The 24,836-nt window shown below is 43.8% G+C and overlaps 1 protein-coding gene across 1 annotated transcript in view; it reads left to right on the top strand.

Annotated features, from left to right (window-relative positions):
• The window catches only part of GALC (galactosylceramidase), a gene marked incomplete at both ends in the record, with an annotated part of 81,086 nt that extends 57,022 nt beyond the window's left edge, over positions 1-24,064 (top strand). The window contains 2 exons of the mRNA XM_080707187.1: positions 22,378-22,467; positions 23,860-24,064. Coding sequence (XP_080563313.1) covers positions 22,378-22,467; positions 23,860-24,064 — 295 coding nt within the window. The remainder of the gene's footprint in view (positions 1-22,377; positions 22,468-23,859) is intronic.
• Between the last annotated feature and the right edge of the window lie 772 nt (positions 24,065-24,836).

The raw sequence follows: 24,836 nt of genomic DNA, 5'->3' as shown, positions 1-24,836 counted from the left end.
AGCTTTGAACTTTGATCCTCTTGTCTTGGCCTCCCAAATGCTGGGATTACAAGTGTGTGCCACCACACCCGGCCTCAGCATCTATTAATATGTTTATATGGCTTTTGTTCTCAGTTCTGTTTATGTGGTGGATAACATGTTTTGTTTTGTGTATGTTGAACCAGCCTTGCTTTCCTGGATGAAACCAACTTGGTCTTCATATACAATTCTCTCGATATGGTTTTGAATGCTATTGAAAGCTAGTATTTTGTTTGGATTTTTTGTATCTATGTTTATCAAAAATATTGGTTTGTAATTTTCTTTTATTGAGGTATCTTTATTTGGTTCTGGTATTAATGTGATACTGGCCTCATAGAAGGAGTTTGGAAGAATTCCATCTCTTTCTATTTCCCAGACCAAGTTGTGAAGTACTGGGATTAGTTCTCTGAAAGTTTTGTAGAATTCAGCTGAAAACTTGTCTGGGCCTGGAATTTTTTTTTGATGACAGAATTTTTATCGCGGTTTCTGTTTCTTTGCTTGCTGTTTGTTGGTTTAGGTTTCCTCTTGCTTCAATTTAGGTAGGTTATATGTGCTTAGAAATCTATCAATTTTTTCCATGTTTTCCAGTCTGTTGGAGTATAAATTTTCATACTAGTTTCTGATAATACTTTGACTTTCCCCACTCTCTGTGGTGATGTCTCCTTTTTCATTTCTGAGTTTAATGATTTCAACTGATTCTTTTTTTGGTTAGGTTGGCCAGGGGTTTGTCAATAATATTAATCTTTTTAAAAACCAGCTTTTTATTTTGTTGATCCTTTCTATGTTTTTATTCTCCATTTTATTTATTTCTGCTCTGATTTTAATTATTTTCTGCATTCTGCTAGCTTTGATATTAGAATGTTGCTGCTTTTCTAGGTCCATGAGATGTGTCATTAGGTTGTTATTTTTATGTAAGCACTCAATGCTATAATTTTTTTTCTTAACATCACCTTCAAAGTGTCCCATCGATTTTGGAATATTGTGTCTCTGTTTTTGTTTAATTCCAAGATTTTAAAAAAATTTTCTCCCCTTAAGTCTGAATTTATCCACTCTTCATTCAATAGTGTATCATTCAATTTCCATGTATTTAAATAGTTTCTTTTGGTCTTCTGTTGTTGATTTCTACTTTCATTCTTTTGTGATCTGTGAAGGTTATTATATTACATCTTTTGAATTTGCTAGTGCTTGCTTTGTGGCCCACAATGTGATCTATTTTGTAGAAAATGCCATGAGCAGCTAAGAAGAATGTGTACTCTGCTATTCCTAGCTGAAATATTCTGTATATGTCTATTAGGACAATTTGGTTTATAGTTTTCTTTGGTTCTGATGAGTCTTTACTCATCTTTTGCCTTGAAGATTGATCTAGTGGTATGAGTGGCATGTTGAATGCGCCAGTACTGGGAAATGGCTTCAAAATGTTTTTGAAAATAGCTTTGGTATTAATGTGCCGGTACTAGGAAATGTTTTCAAAATATATTTGAAAATAACTTTGGTATTAGAAAGCCAGAGCTTGGAGACAGGGCAGGCAGGGAAGAGACCCTGAAGAATTCCAGGCACCAAGGGTGATTAGCAAGAAAATAGAGGAAGCCCAGGGTCTTTTACATTTCTAAGACAAGCAAGCTTCCCCAAGGGTGTGGGAGGATGCCATAAGCCTTCAAGAGATCCCGGACTCTGATAATAAACACATTTTGGGGTATAATCAACACATTTTTGGGTGTAACAAAAGGCTTATTGTCTGTACCAGAGACAGTGAAGGCCTACAGGAAGGAATTGCCACATCAAAAGGCCTGCCTCAGAAGGGGTGGATCTAGTTGGGTCAGAAGAAACACATCTATAAAAATGTTCTGTATCCAACAACTTCAGGTGACTTTTTAAAAGGTACCCCACTATGTCACCCTTTATGGTGTAGTGCTTTACTCTTAGCTATGTCCTATCTTTCCATCTTTTTAATAATAAAATCACTTAAGCTTGTAGCAAAAGAGTTGGGCTATTGTTCTCTACACATAGCTTAGAACAAGAATCCCTGGCTATATTTCACTGTTAGTTTGGGAGCCCAACAGGGCCCCTGTAACATTTTCACTGTAATGTTGAAATCTCCCAATATTATTGTATTTGGGTCTATTTGAAACCTGATTCCATGAAGAGTTTGTTTTACAAATGTGGGTACACCCACATTTGGGAATAAACGTTTACTATCATATCTTCTTGCTAGATTATTTCGTTTATTAATAGGAAGTGACCTGCTTTGTCTCTTCTGATGTGTATTTGCTTAGTCTGTTTTATTGGATATTAGCATTTCTATTGCTGCTTGTTTTTGGTCTCCATTCGCATGATACATCTTTTTCCATCCTTTTACTTTTAGCCTATAAAGTGAGTTTCTTGCAAGAAGCATATATTTGACTTATGTTTTTAAATCTACATTGCCAGTCTTTGTCATTTATTTGTTTATGCATTTACTTTTGCAGTACTGGTGATGGAACCCTGGAGGCATCCTACCTCCAAGCTATACCCTAGCCCTATCTTTTATTCCTTTTTTTTTTTTTTTTGGTGGTACTGGGGTTCCTGGAAGCCCTTCTACCTCTGGGCTACACTCCCAGACCTATTTTTACATTTTTTATTTGGAAACAGGGTCTCCTAAGCCAGTGCGCGTGGCTGGTTTTAAACCTGCCCGATCCTCCTGTCTCTGCCTCCCAAGCGCGGAGATTACAAGTGAGCGCCACCACGCGCGGCTCCTTATTTTTTTTGAAACAATGTCTCACTGAGTTTCAAAGGCCCTCACTAAGTAGCTGAAGGCTGTCCTTGAACCATGGTCCTCCTGTCTCAGCCTCCCAAATGCTGAGATTACAAATGTGTGCCACCATGCCCAGCTTAGTCTATGTCTTTTAATTGGTTAATTAAAACCTTTAATGTTCAGGGTTATTATTGAGACATGGTTTGTGTTTCCTGTCATTTTGCATTCTATATTCTATTTGATACAATGTTTTGTTTAGTGTCCCCACTGATTGAATTAATCTCTTCTCTGGTTTTGAAATTTGCTTTTTTTTTCTTCTTTATGATTTATTTCTTTAAATAATGTCTCTATTTCTGGCTTAGTATTAATGAATTTTTTAAAATTCTGCTTTTCTTGAAGTACTTTTATTTCTCCATCAATTTTAAATAATAACCTTGCTGCATATAGCAGTTTTGGTTGGAAGTTGTTTTCTTCCAGGGTCTGGATGACATCATGCCTGTCTCTTCTGGTGTTCATGATTTGGGTTGTAAAGTCTAGAGTGATTTTTATTGTTTTGCCCCTAAATATCACCTGCTCTTTTGTTCTCACTGCTTTGAGATTCTTTCCTTAGCCTCTATATTGGTCATTTTGATTATTACATGGCATGGGAAGTCCTTCTTTGATCTTGTTTTAAAGTTATTCTGTATGTCTCCTGTATATGATGTCCAAGTCTCTTTTCATGTTTGGAAAATTCTCTAAAATTATTTGTCTGAAGAGATTACAGATACCCTTGGTCTCTGCCTTTATCCCATCTTCAATGCCTTTTATCCGTGAGTTGGGATGTTTCATATTATCTCATAGTTGTTGGATGTTTAGGTTTGGTTGTTGTAATATCTTATGTATGCTGTTGACTATGCTTTTAGTTTTGAATGAGTTGTCTTCTAACACTGATATTTTGTTTTCCATTTCATCTAATCTAGAATTTCTTTCTGTTGCTCTCTTCATTTCATTTATTGACTCTTTCATTTCATTCCAGGCCTCTTTCTGATTCTTTTTTAATGTCTCAATTTGCTCTTTCACTTCCTGTATACTTACTGTGAGGCCTTTCATCATAGAGAAGATTAGGACTTGAAATTTTCCTTCTTGCATTTCTTGCAGTTCAGTATTTGTAATTTCCCTTAATTTCTCACTATTCCTCATTCTCATTTTCAGAATCCTCAGGTTTGTGTTTCTGTGTCTTGGCATATTCTTTCTTTTTGTTTGTGAGTTGTTGTTAGATGTTGTTCCAGATCACTGTTGGGAGAAATGGTTCCAGCTGCCACTTTGATATTAACCCTAAAGACTGTGTCTACTATCATTCCATTGTTGTTCTACTTGTAGATCATCAATACTGAGTTGCTCTTGGGTTCTATCTACTTGCTGTTATGGTGGCATTGATGGGTTTCAGATGTTTAGGTCAGGTATTCTGTCTGCCACTACCTTTATAAAGATTCAGCATAGTGGTATGGGCAGAATAGTTTGTGACGTGTGTGTGTGTGTGTGTGTGTGTGTGTGTGTGTGTGTTTTGGTGGTACTGAGGATGGAACCCTTCTACCTCCGGGCTACACTCCCAGACCTATTTTATATTTTATTTGGAAACAGGGTCTCTTAAGCCAGCGAGGCTGGCTTTGAACCTGCGTGATCCTCCTGTCTCTGCCTCCCAAGTATGCGCCACCATGCCCGGCAGACCTGTGTTTTCTTAAACCATAATGTGCAGTCTGTTGACTGCTTCCTTCTATCAGCTGTAGTTAATCTTTATTGTCTGGTTGTCCTTTCCTTTGGATCACCTTCTTTTTTTTTTTTTTTTTTTAATTAATTTATTTTCTAAATTGGTGCATTGTAGTCATATATCAATCACATTTGAGTACAAGACTTGAGAGGATATACAAGCACACATCATCCAATTAGCCCTCCTCCAGCCCCCGTCCCATTCCCTCCCCCTCCCTCCATCCCACACTTCTTTGGTGATTTACTTTGATACATTTGTTTATGTACCTCCTGCATTTTAAAGAGGCTCCGTCCTCCAGTATTACATACCCTCTGATTGATCACATTAGTTGCTTCACTATAGGGCCCTTTCTATAGCTCAACCTCTTCCTGTTGCCCTTTTCCTCCTAGTTATTGCTGATTAAGAGAAGCGTCTGATTTATATTTTCTGCGATATTTCTCTGTGCATGCTGCGTTGCAAGTACCGATCCCACTCTTGATTGTCCCAGTAGTGGCCTGGCTACTCAGTGGACTGATCCAGACCTCGCTGGCTCACGCAGCGGCCTTGCCTCATGGGAGGACCCAGTTCTGGTCTCGCTGGCCCCTGAATCGGTCAAACCCCTAAGCTGGCTTTGGTCCCGACCTTGGAGGCCGCAGGAGTGAACTTGCCTCACGCCAGGCTCCGATGCTGGCCATTGGCCCCTGCACCGGTCTAACCCCTTGGCAGGATTCCAATCCCGGCCTCGGAGGCCCCAACACTGGTGATGCCTCACGGCAGGGTCCGATGCCGGCCTCACTGGCCCCAGCACCGGCCTAACCCCTTGACAGGCTCTTATCCTGGTCTCAGAGGCCCCAGTACCGGCCTTGCCTCACGGCAGGCTCCGATGCCGGCCTCGCTGGCCCCAGCACCGGCCTAACCCCTCGGCAGGCTCCGATCCCGGCCTCGGAGGCCCCAGCACTGGTCATGCCTCAAGGCAGGCTCCGCTGCCGGCCTCGTTGGCCCCAACACCGGCCTAACCTCTCGGCAAGCTCTTATCCTGGCCTCGGAGGCCCCAGTACCGGCCTTGCCTCATGGCAGGCTCCGATGCCGGCCTCGCTGGCCCCAGCACCGGCCTAACCCCTTGGCAGGCTCTTATCCTGGCCTCGAGGCCCCAGTACCGGCCTTGCCTCAAGGCAGGCTCCGATGCCGGCCTCGCTGGCCCCAGCACCGGCCTAACCCCTCAGCAGGCTCTTATCCTGGCCTCGGAAGCCCCAGTACCGGCCTTGCCTCACGGCAGGCTCCGATGCCGGCCTCACTGGCCCCAGCAGCGGCCTAACCCCTCGGCAGGCTCCGATCCCGGCCTCAGAGGCCCCAGTACCGGCCTTGCCTCAAGGCAGGCTCTGATGCCGGCCTCGCTGGCCCCAGCACCGGCCTAACCCCTCGGCAAGCTCTTGTCCTGGCCTCGGAGGCCCCAGTACCGGCCTTGCCTCACGGCAGGCTCCGATGCCGGCCTCGCTGGCCCCAGCACCGGCCTAACCCCTCGGCAGGCTCCGATCCCGGCCTCGGAGGCCCCAGCACTGGTCATGCCTCAAGGCAGGCTCCGATGCCGGCCTCGCTGGCCCCAGCACTGGCCTAACCCCTTGGCAGGCTCTTATCCTGGCCTCGGAGGCCCCAGTACTGGCCTTGCCTCACGGCAGGCTCCAATGCCGGCCTCGCTGGCCCCAGCACCGGCCTAACCCCTCGGCATGCTCCGATCCCGGCCTCGGAGGCCCCAGCACTGGTCATGCCTCACGGCAGGCTCCGCTGTCGGCCTCGTTGGCCCCTGCACCGGCCTAACCCCTCGGCAAGCTCTTATCCTGGCCTCGGAGGCCCCAGTACCGGCCTTGCCTCACGGCAGGCTCCGATGCCGGCCTCGCTGGCCCCAGCACCGGCCTAACCCCTCGGCATGCTCTTATCCTGGCCTAGAGGCCCCAGTACCGGCCTTGCCTCAAGGCAGGCTCCGATGCCGGCCTCACTGGCCCCAGCACTGGCCTAACCCCTTGGCAGGCTCTTATCCTGGCCTCGGAGGCCCCAGTACCGGCCTTGCCTCACGGCAGGCTCCGATGCCGGCCTCACTGGCCCCAGCAGCGGCCTAACCCCTCGGCAGGCTCCGATCCCGGCCTCAGAGGCCCCAGTACCGGCCTTGCCTCAAGGCAGGCTCCGATGCCGGCCTCGCTGGCCCCAGCACCGGCCTAACCCCTCGGCAAGCTCTTGTCCTGGCCTCGGAGGCCCCAGTACCGGCCTTGCCTCACGGCAGGCTCCGATGCCGGCCTCGCTGGCCCCAGCACCGGCCTAACCCCTCAGCAGGCTCCGATCCCGGCCTCGGAGGCCCCAGCACTGGTCATGCCTCAAGGCAGGCTCCGATGCCGACCTCGCTGGCCCCAGCACCGGCCTAACCCCTTGGCAGGCTCTTATCCTGGCCTCGGAGGCCCCAGTACTGGCCTTGCCTCACGGCAGGCTCCGATGCCGGCCTCGCTGGCCCCAGCACCGGCCTAACCCCTCGGCATGCTCCGATCCCGGCCTCGGAGGCCCCAGCACTGGTCATGCCTCACGGCAGGCTCCGCTGCCGGCCTCGTTGGCCCCTGCACCGGCCTAACCCCTCGGCAAGCTCTTATCCTGGCCTCGGAGGCCCCAGTACCGGCCTTGCCTCACGGCAGGCTCCGATGCCGGCCTCGCTGGCCCCAGCACCGGCCTAACCCCTCGGCAGGCTCTTATCCTGGCCTAGAGGCCCCAGTACCGGCCTTGCCTCAAGGCAGGCTCCGATGCCGGCCTCACTGGCCCCAGCACCGGCCTAACCCCTCGGCAGGCTCTTATCCTGGCCTCGGAGGCCCCAGTACCGGCCTTGCCTCACGGCAGGCTCCGATGCCGGCCTCGCTGGCCCCAGCAGCGGCCTAACCCCTCGGCAGGCTCCGATCCCAGCCTCGGAGGCCCCAGCACTGGTCATGCCTCAAGGCAGGCTCCGATGCCGTCCTCGCTGGCCCCAGCACCGGCCTAGCCCCTTGGCAGGCTCTTATCCTGGCCTCGGAGGCCCCAGTACCGTCCTTGCCTCACGGCAGGCTCCGATGCCGGCCTCGCTGGCCCCAGCACCGGCCTAAACCCTCGGCATGCTCCGATCCCGGCCTCGGAGGCCCCAGGACTGGTCATGCCTCACGTCAGGCTCCGCTGCTGGCCTCGTTGGTCCCAGCACCGGCCTAACCCCTCGGCAAGCTCTTATCCTGGCCTCGGAGGCCCCAGTACCGGCCTTGCCTCATGGCAGGCTCCGATGCCGGCCTCGCTGGCCCCAGCACCGGCCTAACCCCTCGGCAGGCTCTTATCCTGGCCTCGAGGCCCCAGTACCGGCCTTGCCTCAAGGCAGGCTCCGATGCCGGCCTCGCTGGCCCCAGCACCGGCCTAACCCCTCGGCAGGCTCCGATCCCGGCCTCAGAGGCCCCAGTACCGGCTTTGCCTCAAGGCAGGCTCCGATGCCGGCCTCGCTGGCCCCAGCAGCGGCCTAACCCCTGGCAGGCTCCGATCCCGGCCTCGGAGGCCCCAGTACTGGTCATGCCTCAAGGCAGGCTCCGATGCCGGCCTCGCTGGCCCCAGCACCGGCCTAACCCCTCGGCAGGCTCTTGTCCTGGCCTCGGAGGCCCCAGTACCGGCCTTGCCTCAAGGCAGGCTCCGATGCCGGCCTCGCTGGCCCCAGCACCGGCCTAACCCCTTGGCAGGCTCTTATCCTGGCCTCGGAGGCCCCAGCACCGGCCTAACCCCTCGGCAGGCTCTTATCCTGGCCTCGGAGGCCCAAGTACCGGCCTTGCCTCATGGCAGGCTCTGATGCCAGCCTCGCTGGCCCCAGCACCGGCCTAACCCCTCAGCAGGCTCCGGTCCCGTCCTCGGGGGCCCCAACACTGGCCTTGCCTCACAGCAGGCTCCGATGCCGGCCTCGCTGACCCCAGCACCGGCCTAACCCCTCAGCAAGTTCCGGACCCGACCTCGGAGGCCCTAGCACAAGCCTTGCATCATGGCAGGCTCCAATGCCGGCCTCGCTGGCCCCAGCATCGGTCTAACCCCTCTGCAGGTTCCAATCCCGGCCACGGAGGCCTCAGTAGTGGCCCTGCCTCACGGCAAGCTCCGATGTCGGCCACTGGCCCCGGCGCCCGCCTAACCCCTCAGCAGGTTCCGATCACTGTCTCTGTGGTTAGTATTTCAAAGGTTCCAGTTGTAATGTATCAGATCTCTGCCTCCCCCGAATATTGGCCACTGGCATTGCCACTGCCTCCACCGTTTCAAATCCTTCCCAGGCTCTTTTTCCACTCTGAATGTTGTCCAGTGTTCCTAAGATTGCGTGATGGTAGCATTCGACATTTGGTGTAATTTCTCCAAAAAAATAAAGTTGGTAAGATCCGGTTTCTGCTTCTCCTGAATACAAGTCTCTACCACCATCGCGAAGAACTCTTTCAACACCGCATTTCTCCTTGGTCTCCGCTAAACTCTCTCCTTATATGTGATGGCTGAGATTCTTAACAATATAGAGAAATAGCAGTCCTCTTTCACAGCGAATTTTTCCATAACTTCCAGTGCATTTAGATAAGTTTTGTCTGCATCTCCAGTGTCCTGGCATCCATAACGGCTTTCTTACCACCTCTCCGATATTTTTCTTTATCTTTTTCTGTTCTGGGCCCGGTTTCTCCAGGGGTCTGGCGTGCTACTCACAGTTCGGCCGGGACCCAGAGTCCCGCGATCCGGGCCCCAGCTGGCGTGCCCTGTGCTCGACCCCCGCCCAGAACCCAGCATCTTACTGGGCCTTGTTTCTCCAGGGGTCTGGCGTGCTTCGGCCTGGGGCCCAGAGTCCCGCGACCCGGGCCCCATCTGGCGTGCCCAGCCCGCGACCCCTGCCCAGAACCCAGCGTCTTACTGGGTCTGGTTTCTCCAGGGGTCTGGCGTGCTACGCGCAGTTCGGCAGGGGCCCAGAGTCCCGCGACCCGGGCCCCATTAGGCGTGCCCCGCCCGCGACCCCTGCCCAGAACCCAGCGTCTTACTGGGCCTGGTTTCTCCAGGGGTCTGGCGTGCTACGCGCAGTTCGGCCTGGGGCCCAGGGTCCCGCGACCCAGGCCCCGGCTTTTGTGCGCTGCGCGCGACCCCTGCCCAGAACCCAGCGTCTTACTGGGCCTGGTTTCTCCAGGGATCTGGCGTGCTACTCGCAGTTCTGCCTGGGGCCCAGAGTCCCGCGACCCGGGCCCCATCTGGCCTGGATCACCTTCTTGATTTAATCTTAGCCATAGGGATTTAGAGGTGACAGCAAGTTCATGCATGGGGAAGTAGTGTTGTTTTCATGGTGAGGGTTAGGTGAGAGGTGGGGTGATGGGTACAGGAATAGGGTAAAGTAGAGGATATGATTAGGTTGAGTAAGAGTTAAAGTATAATAAGGTAGTGTCTGGTTGAGATGAGAGATAGCGAATATATAGTAGGATTCTTGTAATAAGTATAGAGTATTTAGGTATGGAGATATGAAATAGCTTGAATTAAAAAATTAAAGGAAAGAGAAACAGAAAGAGAAAAAAGTTTTGAGAAAAGAGAGTAGATAGGATAGAGGAAGGAAGCTTATAAATAGAAATGGGGGAAGGAGCAAACATGCATACAATAACAAAACAAGCAACAAAAAGTAACAAAAATAAGAGCAAATCAAAGCCAAAGCCAACCAAAACAAGGAAAAAAATGGCAGAAGAAAAAATATAGCCTATTTACACATATAGGGCCCACTTAATGTCTATTCACTGTAGTAGGTTCTGGAGCATGTTCCAATATCAATAATTTGCTTTGTAACCTATTATCAATTTTTGGATGCACTTTATGAGTGTTTGCACCCCTCTCTCACCTCTCACCTCTTTTTGCTCAGGTGTCAGGGTGCGTGAGTGTCACTGTAAATGAGTTCCGTGTAAGCGCAGGGTTCTGCATTGCATTTTCTAGCCCTGGGCTCTGCACCTTCTGACCCTGGGCTCTGAGCCTTCCAGCCCTGGGCTCTGTGACTTCCGGCCCTGGGCTCTGCTCCTTCCGGCCCTGAGCTCTGCACCTTCCGGCCCTGGGCCTACACCTCCCTCCCTACGCTGGTAGAGGCTGTCCAGTGTAATCACAGAGTGACCCCTATCACCCTGTGTGTGTACTGTGCCCTGGGCAGTATGGGGCTTTCCTGTGTCTCTATAGGTCATAACCTGACCACCTCAGAGGTGGATGGCCAGATCTCAGCCCACTGTAGTCCCTGCAGCTTCTCTGGGCTGTTATTTGCTGAGAAACACAGTCACCTTACTATCCTGATGGCCCGGTTTTCTAGAGGGCACAGTGCACTGCTGAGAGTGCCGGCTTCTGGTGAGTACATGGGCGTTTGGATCTTTTTCTCCCTGAAGTGTGTGCTGGTTGCTTAAGACGTTGGAGTTCTGCCGCTGCTTACTTCATCTTACTTCCGGGATTTCTTGGGGCTCTGGAGCTGGCTCGGGCTGCTGGCCACTACACCAGATCAGATGAATGTTTGGGCTCTTTGCTATTGATTTTGGGTTCTGATTTTGTTCACTGTGGTTTCCTTTTTTTGTTTTCATTCGTATGTATCTTTGCTGCTTTGTTTTTCTTGTCAAGGAGCTGCTTTCTCAGTAGTTAGTTTTTGTTTGTTATAGCTACTGAGATGTGCTATGTCCCACAGTCACCACTTCAAGAATGATAACGTTTTAAAAATCAATATTTAAAGTACTTTCTCTGTTTCTGCAAACATTTGATTAAGTTTTAAATGTTAAATTATAAATCAAATTGGGGAGAACTGATATCTGAGAAATATGAACCTTTCAATAAATGAGCAGTTCTACATATTCATGTACTTAACTGTTTTGTAATTTTAATAATTTCTGTGGTTTTCAAGGTACAGATCTTAAAGCTATATTATTATATTTATATCCTTAAATATCCTTAAATTTTTTTTAATGATTTTCATGGTGTACTGTTAATTTTTAGTGGCATTGCCTTGCTAAAATTTACCTATTAGTTCTAGCTTCTTTTTGAAAATTCTTCAGAATTTTGCATATATAGGGTTATGATTTTTATACAGACAATTTTACATTTTGTTTTCTAGTATGTCTATTTTATTTCTGACATTGTTATTGCCTGTTGTACTATATAGGATTTTGTTCACCATGTTGAGAAATTGTAAAAATGCCCATCCTTTCCTTGTTCCTGGTCTTAGGAAGAGTGTCTTTCATATTAAATGTGATGTTATGCCAGGTGTGGTGGTGCACACCTGTGATACCAATACTTGTCAGGCTGAGACAGGAGGATTTTAGATTTGAAACCATACTTTGCAATTTAGAAATACTTTGTTTCAATAATAAAAAATAGAAAAGGCTGGATATATGTTGAAAATAGAATGTCCCAGGTTCAACCTCCAGTACCAGAAAAAAAATCAAAAGATTTTTGTTGTTGTTGTTGTTGTTGTTGTTATTGTTTTGGGTTTATTTTTGGTTGCTGCTTTGTTTTGAGGGTATGCCTTTGTCTAGGGCCGTTCTTTCCGTTTTCAGTTTGCTGAGCTATTTATTATGAATAGGTATGGGATATGTTAAATATATTTTCTTACCTAATAAGACATATTATTATTTTTCTTTGCTATTAATATGTTGTATCATAGTGTTTGGTTTTCAAATGTTAAAGCAAAATTCCTGATATATGCCATGACTACAGAGTATTTGTGTTTGGGCCTATGTGAAATACTGGCCTAGTTTTATATTTTTGTAATGTCTTTGTCAGGTTTGGAGAACAGAGTAATGCCTTTTAAATTTGGTTAGGAAGTGTTCCCTCCTTTATTTCTGAAGTATTTATGAGTTTTTAAGATCTTAGAATGTATCACTTGTTTCAGTTAGTGTCTAGTCAGGAGACATAAACCACACAGGGAAAAGCTTACTATAAAGAATGATAACTAATAATGGGATTAACTACTAAGGGTTAAGAAGAATGCTAACAAATATACATTAGCAGAAGGTAGAGACTAGATACTTTCTTTTCTGGGTGGAGTAACAAGGAAGGACTAGATCTGGAGAAGATCAAGGTTAAGGTTTGAGTTTCATTGGAAATGATTTAGTATGATCCTCAGGTGGCATAGAAGTTTTCTGAGATGTTGTATGCTGGGGTGGCAAGCAGGAGGTTGCAATTTGGGTTGATTGAGACTCTGAAAAGTTAACTCTTAGGTTGCTGCGAAAATTCACTAGGAAGTTACTTTGGAGGTGCTGATGGAACTTTCTGGTAAAGCATGTGCAGAGCTGGTAAAAAAAAATCCCTAGAAGGTAAGTGCTTCTGGTTGTCCCAGCTATCACTAAGGGATGCTTCACAGGGTATCTTTAGTGCTAGCAGCCACGTGCCACGGGAGCAAAAAGCACATTTGGACGAGGAAGAGAAATTCTCTTGTAGCTTCTTCCAGTGCCCTCTACTGACAAGGGTTAAGTATGCCATCTGGCACAAGTGAAATGTTTATAGACCCAGTTCCAATATCAAAAGGCAGGTCAAGAATAGATTGAGGGTTGAGCAGCTTTAACAAATATAGGGCTTGAGCTGGGCATAGTGATGCATGCTTGTCATCCCAGCATTTGGGAAGCTGAGACCGGAAGATCACAGTTCATGGATAGCCTGAGCTACTACTTAGTGAGGCCTTTTGCAACTCAGTGAGACCATATTTCAAGATAAAGAATAAAAAGTAGGGCTGGGGGTGTGGCTTGGAGGTAGAATGCCCCTGAGTTCCATTCCCAAGACCACACACACAAAGTTTATTGTATATTTCCTCTTCTTCTTTTATTCCCAATAGGTAGCTTCTATTGGGGGCTTTCTAGCACTACAGTAGCTCTACTGTTAAGGCATGAAGTTCCTTGGAAGTCAAATGAATTCTCTACACTATAGTTGTTCACATTTTTTTTTCTCGGAGCTGGGTTTTGAGCCCAGGACCCCACCCTTGCTAAGCAAGCACTCTACCACTGAGCTACACCTTTAACCCTAGTTGTTTAGAACTTGAATGTCTCAAACTCTGTGAAAGTAGTGGGAGTTGATCCTGTTAACTATTCTTTTCATTATATAGCCCATGAGGTTTTGCAATATGAATATTTCACGCTGTCTGGAACCACAGATAAAAATAGACCTTTGGGAGATTTCTAGATCATTTTTTTCTGCATAGTACCTTTCTTTCTCAGGCACTCCACACTACAAATTTGAAGTACCTTAAGCCTCCACAACTGCTGATCTTTATCTGCACAGCTCTGCAATACCCATACGCTGTTTCTTTTCCCTGCATTGGAATCTGATAGATGCCTCCAGACAGATTGAGAGTGACAGGGCTCACTTCATTTAGTTACCTTCTTCCAGGAATCACAGTCCTGGGATGCCTTTGTCTACTCTGGAGCAGTTATTTACTGCGGAGGACTGGGCCAGTTGTAGTGGTGATTCACTCAAGGATGGAAGTGGGACTCTCCACTCATTGACTTTAATATCTGGCCATTATGGACCTTTTGTGATACATCTTAGTGCTAATTGCTTGAACCCCATATCTTCTGTCATGACCTTGATGCTGTTACAGGTGGTAGCTTGATCTCAAAGAGCTTCGAGCTGTTGGGGGTCAACAACGTACTATGGTTCTCTATTCCAGCTGTTGCTGCGTGATTATTAATAGGTGTTCGTCAAGGACATGGTGTTTGTTCTGGTCTGAGTCATATCTATAGATGCCATCCTGTCAGAGCTTCACTTTGTAAATCACCAGAGTTACTCAACACACCTTATAATAGTGCCTGGAAAAGCACTTGTAATGAGAGTTTTGACCTTGAGTCCTCAGAGCCAGATTGAATGCCAGCCTTCTATTAATTTACCTGACTTTAGTTGAATTTAGTTGAATCACTGAAGTCTCTAGACTAAAGCTACTACTTTTAGAAAACCAAGAAGTTAAGCTGTATGACCATGGAGCCACCTTCCAACTCTTACTCTGTAATGCTAATATAGTAATGTACACACCCGCATTTCTTTTATTTCATCCAAATCTTTAGGTAAGAGTTGCTTACCAGAAGTAAGTTTTAAAACTTAAAATTTTCTAATTTGCTGTGGTGCTGGGTGACCCAGGGCTTCAACTTTCACATGTTAGATAAGCTATATTCTCCCCTATCCCCCCCACACCACCTGATTTTAATCAGTGAGGCTTGGCTGACCATCCTGACAGGTGTCATACAGTGCCTTGTATCTTCTTACTTTGGGACAATGGTGTTATCAAATGAAATAATTTTGCAAATGGTTTTTACTTTATTTAATAGCAATATAGATAAGCTTTATGGCAAATTTTATTCCTCTGAACAAGAACTGCCTTGTGTCCCTCTCACAGGTTGGTTGGCAATATCGTCGGGAGGTCAAAGCACTGTGATATGGTAAACTGGAACTAAGACACAGAAGCTTCATATTGTATTGTGTCAGAATTTCCTTCTATTTTAAGACTGAATAGTCCAACTAAACATTTTCTCTGTCAGTGGACACATAGCTGGTTTCCAGGTTACCAGAGACTGGAGGGAGATGGAAATGGGGAGTTAGCATTTAATGATTTTAGAGTTTTAATTTTCCAGTGAAAAATATGTATTGGAATTGATAGACTTGTATGGACATACTTAAGACTACTGAACCTGTACACTTAAAAATGGCAAAAATGGAAGATTTTATGTAATGTGTATTTTACTAAGATGTAAAAAACTTAACAAAACTATAGAACTTTAAAAACTTTAAACAATTGTTTATATTTTTGCTCCTAGGTGGGTTTCTCTTTTATCTTGTGTTAATATTTTACATTCACTCAAAGACAGCCTTGTTTTCTTTCTATGACAAAACTGTTATAATTAGATCATATTATTCTGAAAACAGCCTTCCTGCCTATTTTAAGTCCTTGGATAATTTGAAATTGCTTTAAAATTTTTCCTCCGACCCCTTCTCTTTCTTCTCATCCTCTGTCTTTCTCCTTCTCTTTAATAAAATCCAGCTCTGTGCTCTATAGAATTGGTAATTTTTATTCAACTAGGAAAAATTCAAACGATTTCAAAGATTGTGAAGGATTGTTGGGCAAAAGATTTGAAGTGATTTTGGTCCAACAGAATATTTATAGTTTTCACATTCAGTGAGATGGGGGAGTCATTGTAGAATTCAGTTATTTGAAGATTACACTGAAGAGGCAGTTTATTATGTCCTGCATCCATTTAGGAGATTTCACTAATTAATGTTTTAAATTGTGTGGTATATATTTGACACACTATGTATAGTATTAAGGCTGTGTTAAGAATTATATGTGTGATTCCTATGTGCATGGACTTTGGCATCTATCTCTTCCCTGAAATGGGTATACTATTCTGTTTGATAAACAGGCTGTCAGCCCTTCAGCTGAAGACTACTAGACACCAGCAGACGCTACAAGTTCCTTCAGTGTAGGTAAATGACATCATAACTTGCCATGTAACATGCATTGATAGTTCGTCTGTAGGGGGCACTCATGGTGTCTTGCCAGGTAGGGCTGTGTGTTTTCTGGCTCTGAAGATTCACCAGGGTTCTTTACTGCTTATTTTATGGCCTGATTATGGGGGATAAAATCAGGAGTTATCAACTGGGAGATTTCAGAATGTCTCTTCTGTTTTGTCTCCTTCCAGTTGTTCTAGAGGGTCTAGCTATATGCCTGCCTCTTTCCTGGGTGTAACTGGTGACCATTCCAGTGTGGGGTTTTTTTTTTAGGTGAGATAATCATTTAAATTGGTTGACTTTGAGTAAAACAAATCACTCTATGATGTGGGTGGGCCTCATCCAATTAGTTGATGATTTTAATAGAAGAAGACTGGCCTCTCTGAGAAGGAATTTTGTACACTGACAGTCTTTAGACTTTCAACACAATCTCTTGCCTGCTGGCCTAACCTGCATAGTTTGAACTTGCCAAACCTTTGCAATTGCGTGTGCCAATTTCTTGAAGTCAATGAATGAATGCATGAATGGATCTCTGTCCTGCCTCTTTTCTCCCTTTCCTCACCCCGCCCTCCCTTTCTTTTTCTCTCCCCCTTTACACACACACACACACACTCACACACATATAATTACGCATATCTCCTACTGGTTCTGTTTCTATGTATAACTCTGTCTACTGCAATTAACCTTTATCTTAGAAGTGCATCTTGGAATTCTTAAATATAAGTAGATAAATCTTCTATTACAGTTTCTAGTAAACATATAATATTCTTAAAGTACAGGGATTTTTGTTACTTTTCATAGAAAGTAGGATTATTCATGAGAAAATATTCCTTGATTATAAGCATTTGTTCAATGAAAAACTTAAAACTAGTCTTATGGTGGCATTCTTTCCTAGCAGTGTAAAGGGTATAAGAACCATTAAAAAAGTTATGGCTTATTGGGTTACAGTGATATTTAACTAAAACCTTTTGTTAAACAAATATTGGCTTTCAAAAATTCCTCCTTCAAATGTTTCAGTAGCATTTTACTTTCAGCCTCTTCTCTCTGTTTATTCCTTTCATCAGGGAAGAGAACCTTTGGCCCTTCTCATTTAAGGAGACTTCCTGGAACTGTCAATTCACAGGTCATTGACCAAATAGTAATGTTGTAGTCAGGTAGTCACATGGGGGGTTGGGAAATGTAGTCTTCTAGCTGGATATATAGAAACTTCAAGAAAAACTGGGTTTAGTTACTAAGGAGAAAGAAGGCAATGCACATTGGGGTAGGTGGCTAGCAGTCTTTGCCACAGGGTGCCTGTTTGTATTAAAGTGATTCACAATTTCAATTGGTGGAAAGGTACTTTGCCTAGTGTTTTTTCCCCCCAGTACTATAATGTAGTAAAATGAACAGACCTAAAATATCATTGTTTTTAGAGGAAAAACAAAGCCACTTCTTAAGGCTGGGGTTGTAGCTCTGTGGTAAATGCTTGTATAGCATGCACAATACCCCAGGTTCAAACCCAGTACCACAGTGAACAAACAAAATGGAAAATCCTAATAAATAAGCCACTCCCCCTCAACAAAAACTATCCACATTTAAAGTCACTGAAAATTGTTAAGGTGGGCATGAATCTTAAAAATAACTTGGCACAGGTTATTTCTCTACATTTTGTAAAGGAGGAAACTAAATCCCAGAGAAGTGAGATAATTTTAGTGGAATTTGATGTACTAGGAAGACTTCCTGGGAGCAGGAAGATGGTCATCTCAGGTAGCAGTCACTGTCCCATAATCCCAATTGTATAAATTTAATCAAAGCCAGAACGTTATCCAGCCCCTCATTTTTGCATTATTATTTTCTTAAGACTTAACCCTATAAATATCTGCTATTTGTCAGTCAGCACACTCAGGTAAAAGTTTGCAAATTCTTGGTGTACCACTCATACTACTTATTTTTTTAACAGTGAGTGGATCATTTGCCTTCTTAGCATCTTGAAATAATAATAGTGGGTATTTACTGAGAATTAGTTGGTAAGCTCTGTGGAAGCAGGGATCACGTTTGATTTTATGTACAACCCTCTCTGTAGTGCTTAGCACAGCCCTTGATGTTGAACGTATAATGCAACAAATAAATAGCTCTTGGTTGAGTAGTAGTGTTTACAAGGTGGCAGACATCGCGTTAAGCACTTCCCATGAGTCTCTCATTTCATCCTGTAACAACCCCAGGAGATAGATAATGTTTGAAACAAAATTGAAAACATGCCCCAAAATACAAACTTATTGAGTGTTGGGACTTGGACTAGTCTGCTAGACTCCTTCCTGAATTACTAGGAAAGCCTAAGGTTTGTGGGTTGCCAATGGTTATTATCTGAAAAGAATAAAATCACTCATAAATTGAATATAAGGAATTTTAAAAGCCTGACTAGTTGACATGCTGTCCAGAACTAAAGATAAGTTAATTAGCTACACCAGGAAAAAAAAAAAAAAAAGAAGTGGCGTGGGGATGTAGCTTACTCCAAGGTAGAGCACTTGCCTGGCATGTGCAAGGTCCTAGGTTTAAACTCTAGTTCTCTCCACCCTACCTTTTCCGCAAACCCCTCCAAAAACAGCAAGAAAAAGAAAAAATAAGAAAAGGTCCACCTGTTAGGGTAGCCAAAGATACTTGGATAATTTGGGGGGAGTAGGGTGGGACTGAGTGATGAAATAGTTATTCAACAAAGTTTCCGCCCTGTATTGTTTGAAATATTGGAAGAATTTCTTCTGAGCCAGACATTGAAATTGAACTTGGAAATACTATTTTATAGTGTTGTCGCACCTGGACTATGGATGAGAGACACTGAATTGACTACCAGGACTCCCAGGTATACTTCCTGGGTTCTGAATCTTTCAAATCCATGGTGAGTTTGTGTGGGTAGAGGAGAACTGTGAGCTGCAGGAGCTGCCTCTCTGTGGCTTCTGTGCCTCTAGCGCTGCCTTTCCACCTCCACTGGAGAGAATTTTGGTATTTTTGGATGTGTTGATTTTGCTTATTTTTTTTTTATTTTCTTGAGATATTTGTTAATGCCAGAAGTCTTTTTAATTGGTAATGATCTTTGTCTCAGATCCCCGCAGTGAGTTCCAAGTTATTGTGTCTAGCATGGCACCTCTAAATCAGACATGAGGGTGTTTGTTTTTGTGTTTTTGGTACAGGGGATTGAACCCAGAGGCATTATACCTCTGAGCTACATCTTGGTGAGAGTCTTGACAGCTTCTGAGGCTGGTCTTGAACCTCTGTCTCAGCCTTCCAAGTACTGGGACTCCAGATGTGGGCCACCACATCCCACCTTGGATTCAACTTTTTTTTTAAAATTTTTTATTGGTGCACTGTATTCAAACATCATAGTGGGATACAAACTTTTGTAGATATACATGCACACATCGCCCAGTCAGCCCCCACCTGATCCCCACCCCATTTTCTCCCCATCCCTCCCTCCCATGCTTGGCTTAGTGGTTGACATCTAGTATTATAGCAATTTATCCAAAATTAAAAATGATAATCTCACATAACAGTTTCATTTGTCTGATACCAAGCTTTTGATGACTTAAAGATAACATTTCAATATTTCTTTTTACTTTCTTTCTTACCAGAGAATATTTTTTTTCTATTTTTTTTTTTTGGTGAAACTATCATATATTTATATATTTATTTTTCAGAAAAAAAATCTATCCTAATATGGAATATGGAGTCTAGATACCCAAAACGATCTTGAAAAAGAACAAAGCTAGCAGATATATATTTTCTGATTTCAAACCATATAAAGCTACAATAATTGAAACAGTGTAGTACTGTTCTAAAGGCAGATATATAAAGCATTGGAGTTAAATACAAGCCTAGAGCTAAACTCTTCCCTATATTGTCAAGTTATTTTTGACAAGGTTTCCACAAACATTTGGTGGTGGAAATAATTGAAACAATAATATGTTTCAATATTATTGAAACATAATAATTACATGGAAAAGAATAAAGTTGGACCCTTACCTAATCCCATATACAAATATTAACTCAAAACTCAAATATTAACTCAACCTAAATATAAATCTTAAGACTGTAAACTTTTAGGAGAAAATCTAGGTCATAAAACCTTACAACATTGAAATTGGCAGTGATTTCTTGGATATGATTTCAATGGCACAGGCAACAGAAGAGTATACAAACTCCCTAAAAAAAAAAATATTGTATATCCAAACACAATGTAAACAAAGTTAAAAGTTACTAATAGAATGGGATAAAATATTTCCAAATGCTATATCTGAAGGTATATTAATATTCCAACTAGAAATCCTAAAAATTAACAATAAAGGCAAACAATACCCTTTAGAGATAGGTAACAGACTAACATAAATAATGAATCTCCAGAGATAACCAATCTTAGTTGTCTGTTGGATGGAAAATCTTATTTCTCTGGTTCTGGTGTGTGTTACCTATTTCTTCTTTGTAGTTAATCTCTTTGAGTATTTTCTCTAGTGCTGGTTTTGAAGACATAAATTCCTTCAGTTTCTGTTTGTCATGGAAGCTTCTTATTTCTCCATCTAATTTGATAGAAAGTTTTGCTGGGTAGGAAATTTTTGGCTGGAAGTTGTTTTCTTTCAGAGTTTGGAATATGTTACTCCAAGCCCTTCTGGCTCTCATGACTTGGTTTGGGAAGTCTGGAGTGATTCTAATTGGTTTGCCTCTGAATGTCACTTGGCCCTTTGTTTTTGTTGCCTTTCAGATTCTCTGCTTGGCTTCCACATTGGTCATTTAGACAATTATGTGGCGTGGGGATCCTCTTCTCCAATCCTGTCTAAAGGGAGTTCTATAAGTTTCCTGGACCTGTGTATCAACCTCTTGCTCTATGTTTGGAAAATTTTCTGTAATTACTTCCTTGAAGAGATTGTTGATCCCTTTGGTTTCACTTTCTTTTCCCTCCTCTATTCCAATTATTCTTAGGTTAGCTCTCTTAAAATGGGCCCATATTTCTTCAATGTCAGATTCCTGCTGTCGGATATTTTTTTCTAGATTAGAAACTATGCGTTCATTTTTGGAATGATCATCTTCTAAGAGCGAGATTCTGTTCTCCCTGTGGTCTAATCGGTTGTTTGTGCTTTGAATTGAGGCCTTTACTTCATTAATTGCATCCTTTATCTCTTTTTTGCTCTCTCTGAGTTCTTTTCGAAGCACCTCTATTATTTCTACAGTTATTTTCCTGATTTGATCTTCTAGAAATCTCTGATTTTCTGTTTTATCAGGTTCTGATGTTGTGGGGTTGTGGGCATTCATTGCTCTAGTATTATTCCTCTTTCCCATGATTTCGGAAGTTTGTGCCTTCTCTAGGTTCTTCCCTTGGGTCACTATGACTTCACTTAAGGTGTTCTGGATCTCGAGTCAGTAGTATCTCAGACCCCACTACTCCTTTACTGGTTTGTATCACAGAGTCTCCGACCCAGAGAGTCGATAGAGGCTGCTTTAGACTGTGGGGGGTGCCAGGTTGCACGTTCTCCTATGGTGTGATATCTCTGCCACCGCCCCTCCCCCACTGGGTCAAGTCCCAGGGAGTACAGTACTGGATTTCTCCTCTGTGGCCCGCAATTTGACTCACTTTTCTTGAGTATGCAGATGTAGCCGTACTGGACTTGGTGAATTCTCTGCTGCTGCCGCCGGTGGTAATATGGCGCCGCTGCCACACCCTCGGCCGTGAGGCTGGCGTATTTCTTCTTGGTTTTGATTTCAACTCTGAATCCCTGCAGCGTGTGCTGAGCTCAGCCACTGGGAGCTTTAGATGTTCCTTTGTTGAGAAATCCCGCCTGTCTTCCGCCGCGGCTCACCTCGGCTTGCTGTAGCCGTCCGGTGAATTTGCCGCTGCCGCGTCCTCGGGCATGAGGCCGGTGTATCTCCTTTGTGACTCTGAGCTCTGTTCTCAGTCTGCTTTCTCTCTGGAGCCTGGTGATTTTTTTGTTTCTCTGGTGATGGTGTTTTCTGGCTATGAAAGGCGCTGATTTTGTGGTAATGGAGATTGGTTGTTAGCGGGGCTCTTAAGCCCCGCTTTTCTCCGGATTCAAATTTTTGATTGGAGCTCATTTGGCCATATTCTTTAAAGGCTTTAGGTTTTTGTTTTTGTTTTGTGTTTTGTGTTTTTTCTTCCTGCCATATTTCTAAGGCCCTAGTTACTCTCAACACTGGGTACACTTAGAATCATCTGAGGACACTTGAAATGCTGATGCCTGGCTTCTGCCTTAGAGGCACTGACTTGATGGCTTAAAGAGTAGGCTAGGTGTTGGTATTAATTTTATAAGAATCCTACATGATTCTAATGCATAGTCATCATGCATGCATGGATGAGAGTCACTTTTGTAGCCTATGAGGCTCTTGTCCCCAAAACCATCAATTTTCATTTTTCTCCCTTTCTGTGTCCTGACTCCTCTAGCATGAGGGCTCTGCTTCTGCTGGAGGCATTTGAAAGACCATCTCCTGTTGTGCATAAGACTGGAGAGCAGGTCAGGGAAAGCTGCTATGAGTGAGTTGTGTGTAGTAGTGAACTATTTTCTTAGATTAAAAATTAATGAATTAAGGAAATCAACACTAAATACATATGAACTAGAGAAGTTTTATAGTTTTTTTGGTAACCATTAAATCCAAAGCAGATGTGTGTGTGTGTGTGTGTGTGTGTGTGTGTGTGTGTGTGTTTATTGGAGATTGAACCCAGAAGCACTCTACCTCTGAATTATACACCTAGCTTCTTTTATTTTTTATTTTGAAGCAGGGTCTCGCTAAATTACCATGTATTAGCCTGGAACTTGTGATTCTCCTGTTTCAGCCTCCAAATACTGGGATTACAGGCATGTTCCATGTCAAGAGCCAAAGCAGGTAGAACATCAGCAAGTGGAAAAAGGAAGCTAAAGGAATGCTTTTTCTAAGAAAAATCTTCAACAGAGCTGATTCAAAAGAAAAAGAAAAAGAAAACTGAAAATAACCAATTACCATGGAAGAAATTGAGCCGTTTTCCATAAAACATCAGGAACATTTTATGGTTGGGTAATTTTTAAATTACTAAGGATCAGGTGGTTCTTAGGCTGTTTAAAAGTTCTAGAACCAAGAGAAGTGACACTTCTGAATAATCTTTGTAAAACAAGTACAGTATCAGTATAAAAATGGGTGAAGGTAATATTTGCCATTAGCTGTTCATTTTAATATTTTCTAAGAATACTGATATGAAACCCTATATACTTATAAGCAAATAGAATCCAGCATGAATAAAGGACAGCACCATGGTCAAGTGAGGGTCACTTTCACAGATCAAAGATAGACCAATAGAGGAAACCTGCTGATGTGATTCTCTATATTAATGGGTAAAGAAAGGGAAACAGTATTGTTGATTTCAACAAATGTGGCAAGGGCATTTGATAAAAGTCAATACATGTACTCAATATACAGTAAAGTAGTAACTGATTGTACTTGGGAAATTTCCATGAGTTATTTCCATTTTGCAGCATTTAATGGTGAAACATGAACTATTTTTTTCATAGTTAAAAAAAGACAAGGATATTTATGCCAATCACTAATATTATCTGGCAGATATAGCAAAAAGCTTTTAGAACCAAGTGAACAAGGCTTTCTGTGTACCAACCAAATCATTTTAATCTCCCTAAACTCTATGAGAGATATACTTTTATTTCCATTTTACCAATCTGAAAGTAAAAGCACAGAGAAGTAACTTGCCCAAAGTCACATTCCATGGAAGTAGCCGAGCTGGGGTTTGAGTCTTTGGATGGGAGATTTGAATAGAGGGAGACTGGAAAATAATATTGTAAAGATGCCATTTTCTCTAAATTTATTTCTGAATTGAGTTATACTCTAATGCAAATGAAGTTTTTCTTAACTTGAAAAATTGATTCTAACATTCCTCTAGAGGAAGAGTATTCAAGACGAGCCAGGAAAATGCTGTGAAGACAAATGATGAGGAAGGACTTATAGCAGTGGCCCTGACTACACAAAACGTGGAAGGCATAGCACACGGTGCCAGCAAATCAAGGCTAGATCATCATGTGTGGCCACGTGCAAAATTCATATATTATCTATGGCTGCCTTCACGCTACCACAGCAGAGCTGAGTAGCTGCAACAGAGACCACATGGACAACAACTCTGAATATATTTAAACTTTGGTCCTTTAGAGAAAAAGCTTGCCAATCCTTAGCCCAGAATAAAATTCACATTCCAGAAACTGTCGAGGGCATTTGCAAATTGGTGGGACTATTGATGGTGGTAGTTGTCTTATTGCTCAATATACGTGAATGGCAAATAGTGACTAGTAGTAATAAAATAAGATATAACTTTTATAAACTTATGAAAGACAAGTTTTTCCACAAGATGCCATAACTAGGAACTATAAAGAAAAATTCTTAAAATATGATTACAAATTAAAATTTATTTAAGTGGGAGGGAGCACCAAACACACTATTGAAAGACAAATGACAAATGTGGGAACATATGCCTAGGATGTGTTTAGCACGGTTTTAACTCTTAGTGGTCAGAGTTCAGTTATATATTATGGAACCCATGCTAGCTCTTCAGAAATGGATTTAATGTTCAGAATTAGAGATGATTATTGTTGGAAGAGCCAAAGGAAGAGATTCTGGAGCTAGTCTGCCAAGGTAAACAATGCTCTGGCCTGCCCAGAAGGGTGCTGAGAGAGCTGCTGTTTCCTCCAGTGGCCACTGGGTCATCACATGGTGACAGACGTAACCTGGGGCCAGGAAGCTGTGGCCAGAATTGTTGGCTCGTGAGGCCCATTGAGCCCACCGACTCCACAGCAACAAAAGCAAACACTGCCTGTGCCTCCTGTGTCTTCTCCATTTCCCTCTCATGGCTCTGTGCCAGTGCATTGG

Source organism: Muscardinus avellanarius (genome assembly GCF_963383645.1).
Source record: "Muscardinus avellanarius genome assembly, chromosome: 12".
NCBI classification, from domain to species: domain Eukaryota; kingdom Metazoa; phylum Chordata; class Mammalia; order Rodentia; family Gliridae; genus Muscardinus; species Muscardinus avellanarius.
The sequence above is the reverse complement of the archived record's forward strand: the minus strand, read 5'-3'. Positions and strand labels throughout refer to the sequence as shown.